This window comes from Ovis aries, chromosome 14 (assembly GCF_016772045.2).
Source record: "Ovis aries strain OAR_USU_Benz2616 breed Rambouillet chromosome 14, ARS-UI_Ramb_v3.0, whole genome shotgun sequence".
Taxonomy (NCBI): Eukaryota; Metazoa; Chordata; class Mammalia; order Artiodactyla; family Bovidae; genus Ovis; species Ovis aries.
The window spans coordinates 55,393,384-55,416,496 of NC_056067.1; the positions used below are offsets into that span (position 1 = coordinate 55,393,384).

Genomic DNA, 23,113 nt, shown 5'->3' on the forward strand with positions numbered 1-23,113 from the left:
GCTCCCGTGTTGACTGATTTATTTATCAGGACCTAGTAAACCAAACACCTCGAGGAGTTCAGGCCTCTTCTCCCTCAAACCCACGGCCCCACGCCTGACAGTGAGGTCTCAGGGAGCACGTTTATTCAGAGAAATAAATATGGCTCGTGGAAAGGGTTTGGAGGGCCAAGGAGGTATGTCTGCGCCGCAGCCGCGAGGCTGGGTCAGGGTTCCGGAGTTTCCAGCATGTCTGCCAGGGCTCTGGAGAGAAGGACGCAGAGATTGGACAGTCGAAGTGTCCCTAGCTCACTCCAGGGGGCTTAGAGGTCCTTAACCTGCCCATTTCACCAAGGGGGAAATAGAATCCCAGAGTTGTCCAGTAATTCATAGCGGGACAGCACCTTTCTAAAGGAGCCCTCACACTTTCCCTTCCACATACTTACTGGTACAGGGACGAGGAGAAATAGTCGACGTAGCTTCCTGTGGGAGAGAAGAGGCTTGAGGGGTACATCACGGGTGAATTTGGGGGTCACTTTTCACTCAGTCCAGGATCAGGACTAGCTCCGCCCCCCCTTCTGGGTTCCTTCTCCCAGATTAATTCCTTCTTCCGGGACACCTTTGAAGGGCCCACTCCTTCCCCTCGGCTCTGGGTGTTCTCATGCTTCAGGAGCCCCATTCTTGCTTTGGCCCCACCCTCTCGGTTCTAGGCTCTCCCTTCAATCCTCTAGGCAATCCTAACCCCTTTAGTTTTGGCATCTCTCCCCAACCTTCCCTCTGTGCGGGCCCCACCCCTCAGTGCTCCTCCCATTCCTGTCAAAGATGCCCAGCCTCGGCCACGCCTCCCCACATGGCCACGCCCTACAGCCTTCCAGTCCCCTCCTCGAGTTGGCTCCGCCCCCGCTAGGCCCCGCCCCTTCACCGGGTTCCTCCTGGGCCCCGCCCATGCTCACCCGGTGAGCAGAGAGTTTCGCAGACCAGCGGGCAGAGATAGCAGAACTGACAGTGCTGGGGGTGAGGATACGGAGAGAGAGAGGTAGGAGGCGGTCAGGGGCGGGGTCGGGATGGGGCGTGGGCAGCACGAGGGCAGGAGACTAGCTGTGGAGACTAGCTAGGTGGAGCTTAAGGTCAGAGGTAGGACGGGGTTCGGAGTCCAGGCTACATCAAGAGTAAGGGGTTAGGTCGGTTTGAGGGCAGAGGGCAGGATTTGGGGCTGGGGGTGCTCAGCTGGTCCCGGGCCACCCTGAGCCTGGGGGGGTCTTTGGGTCTGGGAGAAGTCTCACCTGGCACTGGTCGCAATGCTCTCCCATGTTCTCCTCGTCACAGTGACAGTTCTCACATTCAGTGCATCGCTGGGGACCAGAGGAGCCAGGTTAGACGGAGATGTTTGGGAGCCATCCACCAGTCCTCCGCCCTGCCGGCTGGACGTTTCCCCAACTTCTCAGCCTCCTCACCTCCAGCACTGAGCTCAGTTATCTTCCCTGAACCTGCTTTCCACCCTCTCATTTCCCCATTGCCAGGTGCCACGACACCACCTTGTTACTGTGCGCTGGACGTTCGGGTAGTCTCTTCACCACCTCCCTCCCTGCTCACCGTCTCCAGTCCTGTCCCACCTCCTCCCCACCCCCCCCACCCCCACCCCCACCCCCCCACCCCCACCCCACCCCACCCCACCCCATCACCCCCGGCTCTGCCCTGCACCCTCCTCCCTGTCCTCGGGTCTGCAAGTGCAGTTCAAGCCTCACCCTCCCACTCTTGGACCGTTGTCCCAGCCTCCTCCCCAGCCTCCTGGCCTCCAGTCTGCACCCCCCCACCGGTGGCCCCAGAAGTGTCTTTGTTCACTCAGAACTGTCCCTGATTCTCCTTTGCTCACGACCCTCCCCAGGCACACCAGAGCCCTGGACCAAAGTCTAGAAACAGCTTGGTGGGTGGATCTGGGTTGCGGACATACGTTGCAGAAGGAGCAGTACCCGCACAGGGACCCTGGCTGGTAGTTCCCATACTCCGGGGCATCCTGCTGACCTGTGGGGACAAGAGGGCAGCAGTGACCCAGGCTGACTCCGCCCCTCCCCACCCCCAACCACTCAGATCACTTACCCGTGTCCTCGCCACTCTCCTCCTCACTGGAGGCACCTCCAGACACCTCCTTCCGGGTCAGCGGGTTGGGGATGATGGTGAAGGGGAGTTCATCTTCTTCAAGCCCCGCCTCCTCTTCATCTTCCTCCTGGTGGTCTTGGTTCAGTGGGACCCAAACCTCAGCTCTCTCTTCTCTCGTTTCCTCCTTCTCTTCCTCCTCCTCCTCTTCCTCCTCCTCCTGGCTCAGGCTGAGGCCATGCCCTTCCTCCTCGTCTTCCTCATCCTCCTGGTCGTCCAGGCTGCCATGGCGGGTGCCTTCTCCTCCCTCCTCTGAACCTTCGTTGGCTTCTTCATGGGAGCTGCGATCCTCTTCCTTCTCTTCCTCGTCCTCCTCAGAATCGCTCTCCTTTAAGTGGCTTCTATCCTTCACCCCCATGTGTTCTGGGGACCGGTGGCTCATCTCTTCCTTGATGGACACTCTGTGGCCAGTCCCCTCATCTCTGTGGTCTTGCTGCCTGTGGCTGGGAGCCTGGTGGCCAAGCCTGGCAGAGATGTCCTCATCTTCCTCCTTGGGGACTCCATGGTGGTCATGGCCAGGGACTGCTGTTTTATAATCTTCCGGGAAGTCCTCCTCCTTAGCGCTCTTGTGGCCTTGGGGTTGGGGGCTTGCAACATGGTGGCTGAACTTGACTGTGATCTCGTCCTCTTCCTCCTCGTCTCCAAGGCCATGGTGGGTATGTCTGGGGCCCTGGTGCCAGTGCTCCGTGGACACATCCTCATCCTCATCTTCCTTGTTGCCGCCATGATGGTGGTGATGTTCCTCTGAGTCATCGTCATCCTCCTCCTCCCCATGATCTCGGTGCCTGTGGACTTGATGTCTGTGCTCAGTGGAGACAATATCATCGTCTTCATCATCATCATCATCTTCTTCTTCTTCGTCTTTGTGGCCCCCGTATCTGTGGCTGGGGCCATGGTGGTGATGTTCCTCTGAGTCATCGTCATCCTCCTCCTCCCCATGATCTCGGTGCCTGTGGACTTGATGTCTGTGCTCAGTGGAGACAATATCATCATCATCTTCATCATCTGCTTCTTCTTCGTGGCCCTGGTGTCTGTGGCTGGGGCTGTGATGGTGGGGATGTTCCTCGGAGACAGCCTCCTCCTCCTCCTCTTCCTCATGATCTCGGTGCCTGTGGACTTGATGTCTGCGCTCGGTGGAGACAGCATCATCGCCGTCATCGTCGTCTTCGTGGCCCGCATGTCTGTGGCTGGGGCCATGGTCGCGGTCATGTTCCTCTGAGCCATCTTTGTCCTCCTGCTCCCCGCGGTCCTGGAGTCTGTGGACCTGCTGTCCATACTCAGTGGAGACATTCTCCTCTCCCTCGTCTTCATCTTCCTCTTCTCTGTGGCCTCGGTGGGCCTGCCTGACGACGTGATGATGGTGATGCTCACTGGACACAACTTCCTCCTCCTCCTCGTCTTGATGGCTCAGGCTCTCGTGGCTGGGGAAGCGGTCCCCGCGCTCAGCTGAATCATCCGCGTCTTCTTTTCTGTGGTGTCTGTGTCTGTGGGCCTGCTGAGCATGCTCGGGGTACTCCTCCTCGTCAGAGACGCTCTCATCTCCCACCTCGCGGCCTTGGTACCTATGGCCTTGGGATTCTCTGGAGACATCTTCGTCCTCTTCTCCGTGGTCTCTGTGGCCCCAGAAATGGTGCCCACTGTCTGTGGAAACATCCCTGTTCTCATCTCCATGGCCTCCGTGGCTGTGCGTGGGGTGGTCAGACTTGCCCGACACGTCCTCTGAGGGCCCCGAAGCTCCTGCATGGTTGTCCCAGTTGCTGGGGCCGGGTCCAGCCCCTCTCAGCTGCTGGGTCATGGCGGGGGGGAGGAGCAGGCTGGCCACTGCAGCCCAGAGGACAGAAGTGTGCAGCCATGGCCCGCAGAGGCCCATGGGGACAGACGGGCAGCGGACCTGCTCCCAGGGCTGGCTCCCACTGCGACTGTGGCTGCGAGGATGGATGTTGGGCTCCTTGTCCCTTTGGGGCTCCTTCCCTTTCTGGCTCCGTGTGTTGTTCCTTTGCTGTGTCCCTCCCCGTCTCTGCCCTCTGGCCCTCACAGTCAGCCTCTGGACACCCCTCTGAGGCTGTCTTCAGAGGCCCCTGACCCCCCTCACAGGCCCTCCTTCCCACTTCCCAGCCAATAGGGTCTCTCTCCTCCCCTTTCTGTGGCTAAATTTACTCTGGGCCCTGAGTTATTCTGGGTCAGTCCCCTCCTGCCCCTCCCCTCCTGCACCTCCTCCTCTCAGCTGGGTAGGGGGTGAATGAAGGGGTCTCTCTTTGGCCAGGAGAGAGGAGTTGAGGGTCTCTGACTTTGGGCTGCCAATGCGTTCATGTTTGGCAGCTGCCAAGACAGTGGCTAGATTTTTAGTCGGCCAGTGTCGGGGAGCCTGGACCCCGGGGGAGGGGAGCAGGAGGGATGTATGTGAAGGGAGAGACCCCTGCCAAGGAAGGACTGGGGGGTTAGATTCCCGGGAGTTTCTGGCCAGAATGGGCTGCTCTGCTGAAATGGTGGATGCCAGCATGGAGGCCCTGGCGAGGGGTGAGAGGCATTCTGCTGCGGCACACATACCCGTGACCTCCTGTCCCTGGGACTCAGATCTGGGGGCAGGGGATGGGGCCAGGCCAGGGCTATAAATGTGGCGCAGCGGGGCGGGGGGCTCAGGTTACCCGGGCGGCCACAGCTGTCCCTGTCAGAGAGCTGGCAGGGGACACACGGCCCTGCCCGTTTGCCTACCCACACCTCCCACTGCTCACCCCAGCACTGCTGCTCAGCTCTTTGGGGCCCCAGCCTTCTTCACGGGTCTCCCTCTCTCCACCGTTGTTTCTTCACCTGCTCTCTCAGGACCCCTGTCCCCCATCCTGAGGATTCCGTCCCCTTCTTCTCACTCTTGAGTGTGTCTGTGTGCACACTACCCGCCCCCCCCCCCATCCGAGCCTTTCTCACTGTCTCTTTGGGTCAGTGTAGCCCTCCGCCCATTCAGTTCTCTGCCCCCACCTAAGTCTTTGTGTCCCCCCCGACACTTTGTCAGTGTGGTAAGTGGACCCTCCCCCTCATCGCTGGCATTTCCTCTCTGCGCCCCGTCCTCCTCTCTCTGACCTCTGTCCCCCCTCTCTTGGACTCTGTCTCTCACTCTCTGGGTCCCCGACCCCCTCTCTCTGGTCCCCGACCCCCTCTCTCTGGTCCCTGACCCCTTTCCCCGGGTCCTGTTCCAGCCTCGGCCCCGCCTCCCGCTCTACGCATCCCCGGTGCTCCCCGCCCCGCAGACCTGGTCCCGCCCCGGGCTGGGCGGGGAGGCGGCGGATCCGGTCTGTCCCGGGCGCGCCTAGAGCCCCGGGTTGGTGCAGGGGGTGCGGGCTGCCAGATAGGTCGCTGTGCCCGCGGCAGCATGGTGGGTGCGGAGAAGGAGCAGGTACAGCGTCGGACCCGGGTCTGAGGGAACAGGGAGCCTGGGCCGGGCCTCCTTGCTCGCAGGGAGGAGGGCGCTTGCGACCTGGATTCTTGGGTCAGACAAAGGGGGGGAGGGGGTGCTGGAGGCCGGGACTCCTGGGTCCCCGGGGACGGATAGAAGGGGGGAGGCTGGGGGTGGGGGTCGAGTCTCCGGAATCCGGGAGAGGATGACGCTGGGGTCCTGGACTCCCGGATCTCCCGCTAGGGCGCGGGCGGGTCACTCTGTGTCCGCAGGACTGAGTTGGATCCCCTCATCCCTTGTTCCTGTCCCCCAGAGCTGGATTCCCAAGATCTTCAAGAAGAAGACGTGCACGACTTTTGTCGCTGACCCCACAGATTCGGGGTGAGGAGCTCGCCCAGGGGACAGACCCTCGAGCGTCCCGGGCCCGCTGAGCCCCGCACACCACAAACCGCGCCCTTCGGGTCCTTTCGGTCCCGGGTCTTGTCACTGCGGACACTCCCAAGGGCGTTCCCCGGTGGCCCTGTATATCGGGGAGGCCTTGGGTCAGTCTGCAAACACTTGCAACTTCCCGGCCTCGCGCTCAGGATCAGTGTTAAAGCCCCAGGGCAGGCTTCTGTTTCTTTCCTTCCCGGTTTCCCTTCTGGGTGTCTGCCTTCTGGTGTCACTTTCTCTTGTCTGTCTTTCTTGGCTGTTCCTGTCTCATTCATTCATCCCTTCCTTCATTCCTCCAAGACACTCTCACTCAGCACTTCCAAGGGGGAGCACTGTTTGCAAGAGTACAGACCCTTGCCACAGTTCACATTTGAACCGAGATACAAATTTCAACTGAGGTGCTTGGTGGCTTCCGGCAAATCATTTTACTTTTCTGGGCATTGTACTCATCTATTATCTGGGCGTAAAAACAGGCTCTAGTTCCTGAAGCTATTGTGAGAATTAAACAAGTTAATGCTTGCGGTATTTCTGAAACAGCACTCAGTGCTTAGTAAGCCCTGGCAAATATGTGTGACTCCCACTGGAAGGTCGCAGTTACTAACTCGTGTGCGTAGACCCTGTGCTTGTGCTGGGTAAGCCGGAGTGAAGAGTGGCGGCTCTTAGGAGCTCCTGGCCTTCCGTGGTGGTCTCTCAAGGGGGCTCTGGCTTTCTGGTGTCCTTAAGACCACCCTTGGGGTGTGGGAAATGTCAGTGTTCCTAATTTAAGGTGTGTTCTATTATGAATATATTCTATTAGTGCAGGATGACTTGAATGATGCATAAATATAAATACTATTTGGGGGGTCGCTAGGAGTCGGACACGACTGAGCGACTTCCTTTCACTTTTCACTCTCATGCATTGGAGAAGGAAATGGCAACCCACTCCAGTGTTCTTGCCTGGAGAATCCCAGGGACGGGGGAGCCTGGTGGGCTGCCGTCTCTGAGGTCGCACAGAGTTGGACATGACTGAAGCGACTTAGCAGCAGCAGCAGCAGCAGCTCAGAAACTTTTACTGATGGGAAGGATGGTCAAGGAAGTTTAGAAACCTCTGGTCTGGTGGGAGGAAGATGATTCTAAGGCAAGGAAGTGAGAGCTGCGGAGGACACACCGCTGGCCCCCGGGGGAGCATCTGGTTAAGGCTGGGAGGGGACACAGGAAGAGGGGTCAGTGAGGGAACATTTGAAGGTGACAGAGTTGGAGTTTGACAGCTGAAGGTGAGCTGGATTCTAGGAGTGGGAACAGCAAGTATAAATGGCCCCCTGTTGACATTGTGGATTGAAGAGAGGGCAGAGTTCAGGGTGCCAGGGCCATCGGAGAGAGGAAACCAAGGAAGAGGGTGGGACCAGAAGTTACAGGGCCTCAAATGCCACCCTGAGGGGTTGGGGACCGGGTCTGGCTGTTCCAGGGAGCCCTGGGAGGGGCAGGGTCAGCTCTGGGTGTGGAACTCCCTGGGGGCCACGTGAAGATGAATGGGAGTTCAGGAAGCCAGGGAAAAGGCTGGGCAAGGGTCAAGTGGGAGGAGAAGAGGCCTGAGGCAGGCTGGGGCTGTGGGGATGCAGAGAGGAGGGGTCAAGGCAAAGATTCAGGGGGCAGGAGCCTTGGGGCCGACAGATTTGTGGAATGAGGAGTGAGGGGAGGATGGACCCAGACATCTGGTCTGGGGCTTGGGAGCCCCAGAGATGGGAACCTAGGAGCATGAGAACCAAGGGCATGGCAGACCTGGGTCAGGGACTCAGGAAAGGTCTGCGACTTCCATCCTAGATTTGAGAAGGATTTGAGAAGTCCTAGCTATTCACTTTTCACTTTCATGCATTGGAGAAGGAAATGGCAACCCACTCCAGTGCTCTTGCCTGGAGAATCCCAGGGACGGGGGAGCCTGGTGGGCTGCCGTCTCTGGGGTCGCACAGAGTCAGACACGACTGAAGCAACTTAGCAGCAGCAGCTGTAGATGGTATTGGAAACTGTGGAAGTGGGACGGGCGTGGGAAGAAAGCATAAAATCGGAGGATGTTGTGAATGGGTAATTCTATGACCCATCTCTCCACCCCTCTCCCACCTCTCACCCACTGCCATGGAAGAGGGTTCCTTAAAAACGTGTCTCTGAATGCTTCAAGACAGACATGCTACCTCAAGTCAGGACGGTGTCCAGCACACCCACTTATAATCTTCCCCCTGATGCTTCTTTTCTTCCCTGCCTGTCCCTCGGGAACGATGAGCTTGAGACCCATGTTGGGCAAGGGTCAAGTGGGAGGAGAAGAGGCCTGAGGCAGGCCAGGGCTGTGGGGACCCAGAGAGGAGGGGTCAGGGCAAAGATTCATGGGGCAAGAGCCTGGGGGCCTATGGATTTGTGGAATGAGGGGCAAGGGGAGGATGGTCCCAGACATCTGGTCTGGGGCTTGGGAGCCCCAGAGATGGGAACCCAGGAGCATGAGAACCAAGGGCATGGCAGACCTGGGTCAGGGACTCAGGAAAGGTCTGCGACTTCCATCCTAGATTTGAGAAGGATTTGAGAAGTCCCAGCTGTAGATGGTATTGGAAACTGTGGAAGTGGGACGGGCGTGGGAAGAAAGCATAAAATCGGAGGATGTTGTGAATGGGTAATTCTATGACCCATCTCTCCACCCCTCTCCCACCTCTCACCCACTGCCATGGAAGAGGGTTCCTTAAAAACGCGTCTCTGAATGCTTCAAGACAGACATGCTACCTCAAGTCAGAACGGTGTCCAGCACACCCACTTACAATCTTCCCCCTGATGCTTCTTTCTCTCCCCTGCCTGGCCCTTGGGGACACTGAGCTTGAGGCCCATGTCGGGAAGGCACGTGGCCCTGGCTCTGGAACACCTGGACTCGAAGGAGGCACAGAGGAAGAGAAAGCCGCAGATGAGGCCGGACGGGGCAGCCAGGGGAACAGGCGTGCTCTGCCAAGGAAAAAGTTTTCTAGAATCAGAGCCTTTTAGCCATGACTGGTGTCGTTTAATTAGAGTCAGACAAGACCTGAATAGAAACCATTGTATTTGGAGACATGCAGGTAACCGCTGATTTTTTCATGCAGGTAAACCTCTGATTTTATCGGGGACAATTTCGGTTTCGGTGGCCACGCAGAGAAAGGGGTGGGTAGGAGATGAGACAGGCAGATGGGGTATCTGCCAGTGCTGTCCACTAGAGTTTTCTGGAATGATGAAACTGTTCTATAGTCACATCCAATATGGCACCCACTGGCCACACACGTGTGGCTCCTGGTCAGTTGAAATGTGGCCAGTGACTGTGGAACTGAATTTTTAATTGTATTTAATTTTATTTGACTACAAGGAGCGCTGTGTGGCTAGAGACTATTGTACTGGAGAATTCAAGTTCTGGAACATTCGTTGAAGAAATTTTGCCAGGAAGGGCTCATGGGAGGTAGATGGACAGGAACGAAGGAGGGGGTTGCCCAGGGATGGGGTTGAGATGGGTGAAAGGATCAGGTGGGTAAACTGAGGCATGCCAGGACCCTGACGGTTGACTCAGAAAGGAGGAGAGGTGTGTCCCATAGCCCTCACTCTGCCCGAAGTTGGTATATTCAGTGTGGTTGCTTGATTCTTTTTGTTGTCTTTGCGTGTGTGTGTGTGTGTGTGTGTGTGCGCTAAGTCGCTTCTACCAGGTCTGACTCTCTGCAGCCGTATGGACTGTAGCCCGCTAGGTCCCTCTGTCCATCGGGTTCTCCAGGCAAGTATGCTAGAGCAGGTTGCCATGCTCTCCTTCAGGGGATCTTCCCGGCTCAGGGATTGAACCTTAGTCTCTTAACTTTTGTCCCTTGCCTCGGCTAGCAGGTTCTTTACCACTAGCGCCACCTGGGAAGCCCCTATTGTCTTTACAACTGTCACTAAATCCTTGGACCACTCGTGCTATCCCTTCTAGAAAATTAGTCTGTTTAAGTTGGAGCTTACTCTGTTTACATTCCAGTATTCTTGCCTGGAGAATTCCGTAGACAGAGAAGCCTGGCAGGCAAGCTACAGTCCATGGGGTCGCAAAGAGTCGGACATGACTGAGCAACTCCCACTCACTCACTGTTTACATAAATGCCAGTATCCCCTGATACCTGAATCCCTTCTGGCATCAGGGACCAAAGAAATTTAGATACCTTTCCAAACCAATCCCTCACTTCTCAACCCTCGGTGCTTGCTCTTTTAAAACTCAGGTGCCAATCCCATGAAGTCACTAGGGATAATTGTATATTTATTTAGGGGGAAAATGTCTCATATATGATCACCATAAATGGAAAATCCATTCCATTTGCCACAAAGAGAAAGAAACAAGCCATTGAAGACAATTACAATAAAAACTAAGCCGAAGTATTTACTTTCTAAACGGATGCTGTTGCCAGCCTTTTTCTGAGCCTGAGGCCAACTTGTCTCTGTTATTAAAAAAAAAAAAATAGTAAAGAGTTAGGCATGACAAATATTCTAGCACTCAGCTGAGCCTCTCTCCTTGACAGTTATCAGGAGAGCTCAAAAAGGAATGATTTTCTCACTGTGCTATTCAAGGTTATTTAAAGCTCTGTGTGGAGTTCACGGAGACTGGATCTGGTATGCAGCCCCCATCTGAAGAAATGTTGTTATTTCATTGGCTCCTCACAGTTCTCTGAAGTAGGCTGTGCTATTATTGTCTCTTCATTTGAGTGGGAAATTGAGGCTCAGAGAGGTGAAGCTACTTGCTCAAAGTCACACAGCTGCCTTGACCTCTGGAACCTGCATGCTCTCTGAATCACTCTCTTGATTTCCCTTTTCATGCAAATATCATCTGTCTGGACTGGGGGCAGCAAGGTCACCCTGATGACCCCCAGCCCCTGAACTTTCCCACTTCAGGCCCTGAAGGCAACAGTGAGTGTCGGGCCCTGTACAGAGACCTCCCTGCCCAGGCTTGCTTGAGCCGCCGTGGCTTCCTGCTGGTGGGCGAGGTGACTGTGGTTGTTCTGCCCCAATCTCTCCCTACCAAGGAGGGGCAGTGCCAAGGTCAGCATGGACTGTGAGCGCCTCTGGGGGGACACACAGAGATAGGGACGTTTCTGCAGGGTCGGTGCGAACACTCCTGGGGTTCATCCTCTTCTTTCCCCCCCAGGGGGACCTTGTGCCAGTGTGGGCATCCCCGGGGTGCGCACCCATCCGTGGCTGTGGAGGATGCATTCGGGGCAGCCGTGGTGACCGTATGGGACAGTGACTTGCACACCACGGAGAAGCCCACAGATGCCTTCGGGGACCTGGACTTCCTGGGTGCTGGCCGCAAGATCAGCAATGTGAGGCCGGCATGTCTGGGCAAGGCCGGGGTTGGCCAGTGGGACTGCGTGCCTCAGCGTCCCAGCTGAACACTGTGTCTCCCCATTTGCCCATCCTTGTCTTCACCTCTCCCGGATCTCTGTCCTCTCCACCCCCTCTGTCTTTTGTAAGTCTGTCCTCCTCTCTCTGGGTCTTTGTCCCCCCATCTCTGTGCTCCTCTCTCTGCATCTCTGTCCCTCTCTCTCTGTCCCCTCTCCCTGTGTCCCCTCCTCTCGTGTGTCCACAGTTCCTCCGGCTCTCGGACCGCACGGATCCAGCTACAGTTTATACTCTGGTCACCAAAGTCTGGGGCTTCCGGGCCCCGAACCTGGTGGTGTCAGTGCTGGGGGGGTCAGGGGGCCCCATCCTCCAGACCTGGCTGCAGGACCTGCTGCGACGCGGGCTGGTGCGGGCTGCCCAGAGCACAGGTGACTGAGGCGGGGTGGGGCTGTTCCTCCTGGCCCCCCCATCTCCCCCCATTTCCCTGGAATGCCTATTTTCCTCTCTGCCATCTCTGTGTGGCTTTTGTCTCACTCTCTGGTCTCTTTCTGTGTCTCTGCTTGCAGCCTGCGTTGTCTCTGGACCTCACCACTACTCTCTGTGTCCCTGTGTAGGGGCCTGGATTGTCACCGGAGGGCTGCACAAAGGCATCGGTCGGCATGTCGGTGCTGCTGTGCGGGACCACCAGACGGCCAGCACTGGGGGCAGCAAGGTGGTGGCCATGGGCGTGGTCCCCTGGGGCGTGGTGCGGAATAGAGACACCCTCACCAACCCCAAGGTGGGATTCAGGGTCTTGGAAGGTGGGGGCTGGGGACCTGGATGGAGCCCTGGGTCTGAGTCGGAAGAGGGCTGGGGCTTAGAGTTAGGGGAGGGATGAGTGCCTAGTGTCTGTCCCTTTGGCCCTGATGGAGAGACCCCCTGGTCTGGCCACTTGTCCCCCCAGGGCTCGTTCCCCGCAAGGTACCGGTGGCGCGGAGACCCAGAGGATGGGGTCCAGTTCCCTCTCGACTACAACTACTCTGCCTTCTTCCTGGTGGACGACGGCACACACGGCCGCCTGGGAGGCGAGAACCGCTTCCGCTTGGGCTTCGAGTCCTACCTGGCCCAACAGAAGACGGGAGTGGGAGGTGAGTGGCTTCCTCCACTGGGGATTCACTGCTCAGGATCCCGGTGATCCCCTCTGGTTGCAATCTGGGGACTGCAGCCAGGGGGAGTTTCCTGTGGTCAAGGGACTTCTCCCATCACTTGCTGTGTTTTAAAAAATCCTTTATCTTGAAATCTGCAATACACAAAGGTGGACAGCTTGATGCGTTTTTAACAAACTGAACCCACTTAGGCAACCAGGACCCAGATCAAGAAACAGAATAATACCACCCCTCAGGAGCCTTCTCCTAACCACACCCAAAGGCCACTTCATCGTGTTTGTCAGAGCGTCGGGTAGTTCTGAACCTGTTTCATGTGACTAGGATCATACCATCCTCACGTCTTAAATTCTCGCTTCTCATAGTCAGTGTGAGATTCATCCATATCATTGCCTGAATTGTAGTTTGTGATTAACCCGTGGATCAGAGAAGGAAAAAAAAAGAAGCTAGGTACTATTTTGAACCGAGTGATGGTTATGTCATGACATACCAACATGTTTGGGGGTGCAGCAAATGCTTGGGCTTCCCTGGTAGCTCAGCTGGTAAAGAATCCGCCTGCAATGCAGGAGACCCAGATTTGATTCCTGGGTCGGGAAGATCCCCTGGAGAAGGGATAGGCTACCCACGCCAGTATTCTTGGGCTTCCCTGGTGGCTCAGACCGTAGAGTCCTCCTGAGATGTGGGAGACCTGGGTTCAACCCTTGGGTTAGGAAGATCCCCTGGAGGAGGGCATGACAACCCACTCCAGTATTCTTGCCTGGAGAATCCCATGGACAGAGGAGCCTGGTGGGCTAACAGTCCACGGGGTCACAAAGACCGCTCAGTCGGACACGGCTGAGCGACGAAGCATAGCACAGCACAATGCAGTACCTAGAGGGAAACCTGTAGACTTAAATGTGTATATAATAAAGAAAAGAAAAGGCAGGTTGAACATCAATGATTTGTCTCCAATTTTAAAAAATCCTAGAAACAGAAGAGCAAGACACAGCTAGAGGCAGTAGAAGCAGTGAACTAATACAGACAAGAGCATAATCACTAAAACAGGAACAAACGTCCAGTGTAGAAAATCAACTGAACAGAAAGCTGCTTCTTTATAAACGTTTCTTATATTTTAAAAGGTGTCCACCTAATTCTTGAAATTTAATTAGTTTGGGGGCAATTTTAATCTTATTTTTATCATTTCATTTTATTTTTGGTTGACAAACCATTTTATTTTTCTTCCCACTCACAGAACACACCCTCTCAGAAGAGACAACTCAAAGTTCCTTCCAGCCACTACTCCTTGATCAAAGTCAAAGTATCCAGGGCATGCACACTAGTTTATCGGGCCCAGTGGGTCCAGAGTCTGACTCACACATGTAGGGGTTTTTTTATATAATTAATTTTTATTGGAATATAGCTGATTTATGATGCTGTGTTCCTTTCTGCTGTACAGCAAAGTGACTCAGATATCCATGATTTTTTAGATTCTGTTCCCATATAGGTCATTACAGAGTGTTGAGTAGAGTTCTTATTAGTTTTCTATTTTATACATAGTGGGCTTTATACATAATGGGCTTTGTTGGTGCCTCAGATGAAAAGAATCTGCCTGCAATGCAGGAAACCTGGGTTCGATCCCTGGGTCAGGAAGAGCCCCCTGGAGAAGGGAATGGCTACCTATTCCAGGATTCTTGCCTGGAGAATCCCATAGACAGACAAGCCTGGCAGGCTATATATAGTCTATGGGGCCTCAAAGAGTCAGATATGCTGAGCGACTAACACTTTCACTTTTTGTACCTAATGTGATATGTTGATTCCAATCTCCCAACTTATCCCCCCTGCCCTGCTTTCCGCCTTGGTAACCATAAGTTTTTTTTCTGCATCGGTGACTCTGTTTTGTAAATAGTTTCATTTGTACCATTTTTTCAAATTCCACATATAAGCAATTATCATCTGATATTTGTCTTTTTCTGTCTGACTTCACTCAGGATGACAATCTCTAGGTCCATCCATGTTGCTGCAAATGACATTATTTCATTCTTTTTTATGGCTGAGTAATGTTCCATTATATATAATATATATATTATAATTATATGTATACACGCATCACATCTTATATACATATACACATATATTTATACATATGCACTGTTCTTAGTCCCTCAGTCATGTCCAATTCTTTGCAAGCCCATTGACTGTAGCCTGCCAGGCTCCTCTGTCCATGGGATTCCCCAGGCAAGAATACTGGAGTGGGTTGCCGTGCCCTCCTCCAGGGGATGGTCCCAACCCAGGGTCGAACCCTGGTCTCCTGCATTCCAGGTGCAGTCTTTTGCCGCTGAGCCGCCAGGGAAGCCCATATAGACACACACACACATATAAACATATACACATCTCATCTTCTTTATCAGTTCTCCATCGATAAACGTTTAGGATGTTTCCGTGTCTTGACTATTGTAAATAGTGCTCAGTGAACGTTGGGGAACATGTATCTTTTCACATCATGGTTTTCTCCAAATATATGCCCAGGAGTGGGATTGTTGGATCATATGGTAGCTCTATTTTTAGTTTTTAAAGGGACCTCCTTACTGTTCCCCATAGTGGCTGCACCAATTCACGTTCACACCAACAACGTAGGAGGTTTCCCTTAACCTTATTTTTAAAATTATCTTTTTGGGGTGTAAACTGACTTTTGGGGGTGGATAGGCATATGTACAGAGATTCATGTGGCCATTTCCACAATCAGGACACAGACCAGTTCTGTCCCCATGAAGGCATTCCTTTGGTGCCCAGTCACTAATCTGTTTTCTATCACACTAGGCCTCTCTCTTCCAGAAGATAAATAAATGGAATATGATATATGACCTTTTGAAATTGCCTCCTTTCACTCAACATAATATTTTAATATTAATTTAATATTTTAATTAATTTTTTAAAATTAAGGTGTTTAATATGTGGCAACTTTAATATGTGTTTATTGGAACTAATCAAACCATGAGAAGGTATGTAAGGAAATTCTTATCGTTCCATGAGTTGTAGTTTGTAAATAACCCGCAGGCCAAAGAAGAAGAAGAAGAAAAAAATAAGTTAGAAAATTCCCTTTCCAGCTCCAGCCCCCTCTATTGGGGTAATCAGTGTTATATGGTTTGGGGTTTATCCTTTTATACCTTTCTCTATGTTTATAAAATCCTATGCGATTATATTTCCACCTCTATGGTCTTTCTTTCTTTTATACTATACATATACGTATCACTTTCTTACAACCATCCTTTTAGGTCCAAACTCCTTTATCTTGCATCTCCTACTAATGGTTGATGATATTCCTTTATAATGGTTGTTCCATCTCTTATTTAAATTTTTCTCAATTGGATACTTAAACTGCTATCAGTGTTTGGCACTGCAAACAATGCTGAAAAAATATCTTTGTATAAATGTCCATAATTACATCCCAGTGTTTATTTTAATTTTTTTAAATTAAAAATTTATTTTTCCTGGCTGTGCCCCACCACTTGTGGGATCTTAGTTCCTCAACCAGGGAGGCAACTCAGGACTAATCACTGGACCGCCAGGGAACTCCCAACATCCAGGTGTTTAAAATTCTATACAGTAGATCTTGAAAGTGAGATTGCTGTGTGCATACTAATAGTACTAAGTAACTTTCTCAAAATATGTAGCAGCTTTCATTCACTCTCTCATCAAGAATGTGTGAGTTTCCTTTTCCGATCAGTCTTAACCAACTCTGGATATTCTTGCCTTAATTTTTCTTTTTTTTGGCCAACTTGATGGGTAGAAAGTGATATATCACTTAAAATTTTTTTAATTTAATTTTGGTTGTGCTGGGTCTTCATTGCTGCACTTGGGCTTTCTCTGGCTGCTGCGAGTGGGGTCTACGCTTCCGTTGCGATGCATAGGCTTCCCATCGCAGTGGCTTCTCTGGGCTCAGCAGTTGTGGCACACGGACTTAGTTGCCTGCAGCATGTGGAATCTTCCTAGACCAGGGATTGAGCCCGTGTCCCCTGCATTAGCAAGCAGATTCTTAACCACTGGACCACCAGAGAAGTCCTGACTTCACACTTTTAACTTGATGTTTTCTCTAACCATTATTAAAAGATAAAAACACATTTTGTTGGCTGATCAGATTTCTATTCAATATGAACGGAATATGAAATGTCTATTCACATTCTTCGCCCTTTTTGAATTGGATTCTTTTACAAATCTTTTTATAAGAATTCTTTGTATCCTATTGATAGGAGAGCTTTAACTGTTAGATGTATTGTAAAATTTTTAAAAGATACTTTAATTCTGGTGCCTACTTCCATAAAAATTTGATCATATTAATGTGGTTAGATATATTTGTTGTTCCTTTTATATATCCTTGGTTTCCCTTGGTCTTTTTAGAAAAGTCCATTCAACTCCAATGCTACACAAATATTCTAAGTCTTCTTTTTTAATATCGTATACTTTTATATTTAAACCTTAATCCATCTGGAAATGATCTTTACATATTTTGAGGTAGAGTCTACATTTCTTTCTTCCAAATGGGAAGCTGTATTTTCTTCATGACCATTTAATAAATAAGCTATATTTTCCCAGCTAAATTGAAATGTCACTTCAGTTATATATTCAGTTCCTTTATACACTGAACTATTTCTAAACCTTTTCCTCTTCTACTTCTCTATGTATTTATTCCCGTGCCAAAAACATATTTTGTTTACAGCAGTTTAAAGATGTTTAAATATATATATCAGAGAAAGTTCCTCCTCACTGTCCTTTTTCAACAATTTCTTAAGTCTTCAATATTTATTCTTTCATATGAATTTTTTTTATTCTTTCATATGAATTTTAAAATTATTTTGTTCCATTAAAAAAGAACAGAGGAAAAACACTGCCAACCTCCTTCGACTTCCTTCTTTCCCCAAACTGCATTGAGTTTATGTTACCTTTCCATTTATTCATACCTTGTCCTTAAATAAGGTTTTATCAATCTTATAAAAGTATCATAACTTTCTATACAAATTAATCCCTGGGTATTTTATCATTTTTGTGGAAATGTGGATAAGATACATATTCTTACTAGCTGGAAAAAGGTTTTTTATTTTTGTGTATTTTTCTTGTATTAATCTACTTAACCAAATTCTCTTATTGGTATTTAGTTATTTTGAGTGGAGTCTCTCTAATTTTCTGAGAATGTAAATCATCTTTTCTTCAAATAAATACCTTTGTCTCTTCCAACTTAAAAAAAATACAAGTTTTCACTCCAGTTATTTCATTTTCTTGTATTATTGCATTAGCTCAAAACACCCAGATAAGTGTGACTAGTAGTAATGTTGTCTCTTATTTTAATGGGAATAGAGTTAATAGAAAACTTTTATGAGTTTGCTATTGGGCTTTGATAAATATCTTTATTGTATTTGGATAGTCCTTCCTATTCCTTATTTCCTTCATTTTCTGTTTGAACTTTCATCCTCTCCTGGCTCCAGGTCAGTTAATCAGTCACAGGATTGACTCATGCCTCATTCAGGAACCCTGGAGTCCAGGTTCCCAGCCCTGTCCTCCCTTGAGAAGTTGAACACTACTGTCTTCGAGATCCTGCCCCTCCCAACACCCTCAAAGGCATGACAGTTCACATGAGCCTCAGGACTGAGGATTTTAGGCAGAAGCCAGCGTTTGCCCCGGGGACTCCTGGGAAATGTGATTCTCTGCCATCCCCAGCAGAGGCTGATGGGAGCTGACCAAGCCTTCTGCTCTGTTCTCCCTGCAGGGACTGGCATTGACATCCCTGTCCTCCTCCTCCTCATTGATGGTGATGAGAAGATGTTGAAGGTATAGGCGCCCAAGAGGCCTGGGGGCTGTACTCCTGGGTCCCAAGTCCTGGAGGAGAAAAGGGCTGGGAATCTAGGCTCCAGGAAGGGTGAATGCTTTCCTTCCCTAACCTGCCTGCCCCTTTTATTCTGTAGCGGATAGAAAACGCCACCCAGGCTCAGCTCCCCTGCCTCCTGGTGGCCGGATCTGGGGGAGCTGCAGACTGCCTGGCAGAGATTCTGGAGGACACTGTGGCTCCAGGGAGTGGCGGGGGCAGGCGACGTGAACCCCGAGATCTGATTAAGCGTTTCTTCCCCAATGGGGACCCTGAGGTCCTGCAGGCCCAGGTAGGACACTGAGGGCCCAACTCTGGAACCCGAGATGGGAGAGAGCTGGGGACCTGGGTTCCTGACTCTTGAGATGTGGGGATGCTGAAGACTTGGAGTCCTGGATCCAAGGGAAGGGGAATGGGGGCCCAGCCTCGTGGATTTGAGGAAAGCCTGGGAAAGTGGACTCCTGGGTCTGAGGGAGAAGAGGCCTGGGGGCCTGGACACCCCTAGGTTCTGGGAGTAAAGGGTGCTGAGCACCTAGACTGTGGGGCCCTGCAGGGAAATGTTCTCCTTTATCTCTGTGGACAACACCAGGGAGTTGGGTCAGGGTGGCAGAATTTGGTATTCTGCAGGTGGAGAGGATCATGACTCGGAAGGAGCTGCTGACAGTCTATTCAACTGACGATGGCCCTGAGGAATTTGAGACCATCGTTTTAAGGGCCCTTGTCAAGGGTAAGACTTGGAATCCCCCAGCCTCTGCTCCTGTCAGCTCAACTTTGGACACTCTCCTGTCTTTGGCACTTTACCCATCCTCTCTAATAAGTTGTGCCGCTTTTTGTCTCTTTCCTTTGGTCAGTGCCTTTTGGGGCTTTGCACGGTGCTATTGGACAGTTTTCCCAAGATACTTTCATTATGTTCCAACATTGCTTTCTTTCTGTTGCATCCGTCCACCCATCCTTTCATCCATCTAGCCAGCCATAGGTACGCTGATCTATCTACCAATTATTCCCTTCATCCTTTCATTCCACCGTCTGTTCAACCATCCATCCATCTTGCCATTCACCCATCCTTCTTCCAGTCTATTCACTCCTCTGTTAACAGTTCCATCCACTCGTCATTCTTCCATCCATTCATCTTTCATTTACCCATCCATCTTTTCATCCATCCACCCATCCATCTTTCGTCTGTCCATCCATGTATCCTTTCATCCATCCATCTTACCCATCCATTCTTCCGTCTATCCACCCACTCACCCTTTCTACCTTTCCTACATGCCCCTGATATGTTTTAAGCCCTGAGGCGTGCTGGCATCAGAGATAAACCAGAGTGCCATTTCGCAGTGAGGGACTTCTGATATTCCACTAGAGGAGTGAATGATGAAAACCAAAATAGGGAGCGCAATGGCCACGTGGCAGAGGCTGATGATGGAGCTCCTTAAAAGCAGTTCCTACCAGGGCTGTTTGGACACATCTTAAGTAAAATTCAAGACAAAGACATGGGAGACGAACTGCTGTCAGAAAGGCAAGAAAAATTCAATTGGGAGGTGGGAGTTGAGCTGGGCCTTGAAGAGCCAGTAGAACCTGGAGTTAGTAAGATGGGGTGGTGGGATAAATAAGTGCTAAGGTGGATCCCCAGGGCTCTGTGGAGATGTGTGTGAGGAGGGTCATTTTGGTGTCAGAAGAGTTTTACATGGAAAGCACTCACCTAGATAAAAAAACTCCCAAGAGGCATAGTGTGAATTTTTAATGCGTTCTGAGCCCCAGGTCCCCACCCCAATTGCATCTACCATATTCTGTGGTGAGGTAGTTATTTTTGACTTTGGAATCAGATAAAACTAAAATTTGAATACCAGTGTGGCCCCCCCCCTCTGCTGTGTGACTTTGAGAAAGAGACTTACCTTCTCTGAGCTTTAGTTTCTGTCTGAAAACATTGAGATAATACCTGGCAGGAGTGTTTTGAGCCTCAGCAGTGCCTGCCCCAGGGGAAGTCTGATAAATGGGAGCTCTCCTTAATATGATTCCATTTCTTGTGGGGACACATCCTTTAACAGAGGATGGCAGTCAGTGAGCAAATGCGATTCACTTCACAGGAGTTAACTCACCAGCCTCCTGGGAGAAAACACAGCCGCTCTCTAAGATGTGGTTTGAGGGGGTGGTGGTATAAGTCCGTGGCTTGCAGCAGGGCAAGTGATCACACTCTGCTGGCGAAACTGGAGGTGGCTGGACAGGCTCAGTGTTGGCAGAGTTGAAGGGATGGAGTTTCGGCAGGTGAAGAAGGAATGCGGGAAGGGGCCGAATGCTTCTTAGAGTCTAGGAACACCCAGGTCCCAGGCTGAGCGGGTAGCACGTGTCCTTCTCCGATCCTGCTCTGATCCTTCACCCCTGCCTAGAAGGATTGTCTCCTCAGGTTGCAGATGAAGAAACGATGCTCAGAGAGTGGGGTAGTGACTTGCCCAAGGTCACACGCGGTTAACTGCACACTTTGGGATCAAAGTTTTAAAGGCCACTTGTTCTCCTCTTTTGAATGGCCTCAGGGTCTCCTGGAGCCCTGCTAATGCTTGGATTTTTTTTTTTCCTGCTACGTGCTCCTCTTTCTTCTCACAAATACTCCCAAGTTGCAGGAAGCCAGAGTGACTCACGTTTGCTGTCATATCCTGTGCTTTCCTGCACCCAGGCTTTTGCTTGGGCTGCCCCTGCTGCCTCAGATTCTTTTCTCATTTTAGACACATACTTACAAATCCTGCTAGTCTTTCAAAAGCCCTTCCTCATTGTCCACCTCTAGGAGGCTCCCTTGGGTCTCTCCATACCTCTGACTGTAGCCTCCTCTGGCCTTAGTCACATTCTACACCCACCTCCAAGGGGACTGATCACTCTAGGGTGTTTATGTGATTCTGAGACATATTTCCCTGGAAGGAGGTTCCTTCAGGGCAGAGCCTGCATCCAGTTTCTCTCTGCATCTCTCTCACTGCCTGGCCCATTGTTGTTGTTGCTGTTGAGTCGCTAAGTCATGTCTGACCCCATGGACTATAGTCCATGGACTATAGCCCACCAGGCTTCTCCAACCATGGAATTCCCCATAGACTGGAGTGGGTAGCCATTTCCTTCTCCAGGGGATCTTCCTGACCCTGGGATCTAACCCGGGTCTCCTGCATCACAGGCAGATTCTTTAGTCTGAGCCACCAGGGAAGCCCACCTGGCTCATAGCCTACCTCAATAAATGTAAAGTGAATATACATGATTCCTTTTCCTTTTCTTGGGGCCTCTAAACCATTGGTCTGTGTTCTGTCCCTGAGCTGAATGACTTTATGCTTGTAATAGCCTGGCTTCTTAAAGGCTCCAAACTCTGCCCAACAACACTCACTTTATACCGAGTTTAAATGTCGGGCATCTCAAGAAGAAGCAATACAGATGCCCCTCCTGTTCCCAGTCCCCCCCCCCATCTGACTTCATGCCCCCTCTCCCTGTCACCCTTTCAGCCTGTGGGAGCTCTGAAGCTTCAGCTTACCTGGATGAGTTGCGTTTGGCTGTGGCTTGGAACCGTGTGGACATTGCCCAGAGTGAACTCTTCCGGGGGGACATCCAATGGCGGGTGAGGGGTTGGGGCCTGGAGGTGGGGATCCTGACAAAAGGGATGCATTCTCCCCACTCCAACTCCTTTGACATCTGGCTCTGTCTTCCATTATGGCCTCTCCAGCCTTCTCTTAATTGTCCACCCGTCTCTGGTTGTCCGTCTGTCCCTATCTTATTTCCTCTCTCCCCATCCGTCCATCTGTCCATCACTCATGGTTCTGTACTCCCATCTCCTGTCCTTAATCTCTGACCTCACCTGGCCTTCTGCCCGTCTCTGTGCTCAACTTTTCCCCCATTCATTCGGCCCCCACCAGTCCTTTCACCTGGAGGCCTCCCTCATGGACGCCCTCCTGAACGACCGGCCGGAGTTCGTGCGCTTGCTTATCTCCCATGGCCTCAGCCTGGGCCACTTCCTGACCCCGGTGCGCCTGGCCCAGCTCTACAACGCCGCGCCCCCCAACTCACTTATCCGCAACCTTCTGGACCAAGTGTCACACGGTGCAAGCACCAAGGCCCCAGCCCTTAAACCCTCTGCGGAGCTACAGTTTCCTAAGGTGGGGCAGGTGCTGCGCATGCTGCTGGGCAAGACGTGCGCGCCGACGTTCCCCGCCGGGAGCACCCGCCGGAGCGACAGCAGCAGAGAGAACGTAAGAAAGGAGGGTGGGAGTAGGGGGAGCACGGAGGGACCTGGGGGCGGGGCTCTGCCAGGAGGCGGTGTGATCAGAGAGCGGGGTGTGGCTTGATAGCTGGGGCGGAGTCAGGAAGAGTTTGGGGCGGAGCCAACCCTCATCGCGCCTTTCCCGTCTGCAGTCGTTTATGCTGTCAGACAAGGCTGCCTCGGAACTGATGGAAGCTGTCCCCGGGCAGGCCCCCTGGAGCGACCTGCTCCTCTGGGCACTGCTGCTCAACAGGGCTCAGATGGCCTTGTACTTCTGGGAGATGGTGAGTGCTGACTTGACCTGTGATTCTACTCTCTCCTACGTTCCTGCCCTTTATTTCTACCGGACTCCAGTGCTTGAGCAGGAAGGTTCTGGTAACCCCCCACTCCCCTCTCATTCTTCTTCTTCTTCTTCTTAAGTTTTACTGATTTATTTTTAATTTTGCCCATACTCTGCAGCATGTGAGATCCTAGTTCCCGGACCGGGGATCGAACCCTTATCCTCTCCCACCCCCGCGTTGGAGGAAGGAATCTTAACCACTGGACTGCTGGGGAGGTCCCCCTCCATTCTTGATATATGACTCTGAGTGCTGCTTCTTTCTCCTGCCTCTCCCATTATGCATTTCTTTTCTTTTCTT

At 51.7% G+C, this 23,113-nt stretch overlaps 2 protein-coding genes across 4 annotated transcripts in view; one reads left to right on the forward strand and one right to left on the reverse strand.

Annotated features, from left to right (window-relative positions):
• Positions 1–2: 2 nt before the first annotated feature.
• HRC (histidine rich calcium binding protein) lies at positions 3–4,188 on the reverse strand. Its single transcript, XM_012190643.4, has 6 exons — positions 2,074–4,188; positions 1,928–1,998; positions 1,260–1,328; positions 930–984; positions 423–459; positions 3–240 (listed from the first exon to the last, which is right to left on the reverse strand). The coding sequence occupies exons 1-6, from the start codon at positions 3,998–4,000 to the stop codon at positions 204–206; spliced, it is 2,196 nt and encodes a 731-aa protein (XP_012046033.3). The 5' UTR covers positions 4,001–4,188; the 3' UTR covers positions 3–203.
• A 1,245-nt stretch (positions 4,189–5,433) lies between these two features.
• The window catches only part of TRPM4 (transient receptor potential cation channel subfamily M member 4), a 40,338-nt gene continuing 22,658 nt past the window's right edge, over positions 5,434–23,113 (forward strand). For all 3 annotated transcript variants that reach the window (XR_003591595.3, XM_004015802.5, XM_060398154.1), the window contains exons 1-12: positions 5,434–5,518; positions 5,832–5,899; positions 11,085–11,259; positions 11,526–11,706; positions 11,893–12,056; positions 12,222–12,405; positions 18,158–18,219; positions 18,354–18,545; positions 18,881–18,980; positions 21,724–21,836; positions 22,132–22,464; positions 22,628–22,759. Coding sequence is in view for 2 of the 3 variants with exons in the window: in XM_004015802.5 (XP_004015851.2) it covers positions 5,495–5,518; positions 5,832–5,899; positions 11,085–11,259; positions 11,526–11,706; positions 11,893–12,056; positions 12,222–12,405; positions 18,158–18,219; positions 18,354–18,545; positions 18,881–18,980; positions 21,724–21,836; positions 22,132–22,464; positions 22,628–22,759 (1,728 nt within the window). In the remaining variant the exon portion in view is untranslated. The remainder of the gene's footprint in view (positions 5,519–5,831; positions 5,900–11,084; positions 11,260–11,525; positions 11,707–11,892; positions 12,057–12,221; positions 12,406–18,157; positions 18,220–18,353; positions 18,546–18,880; positions 18,981–21,723; positions 21,837–22,131; positions 22,465–22,627; positions 22,760–23,113) is intronic.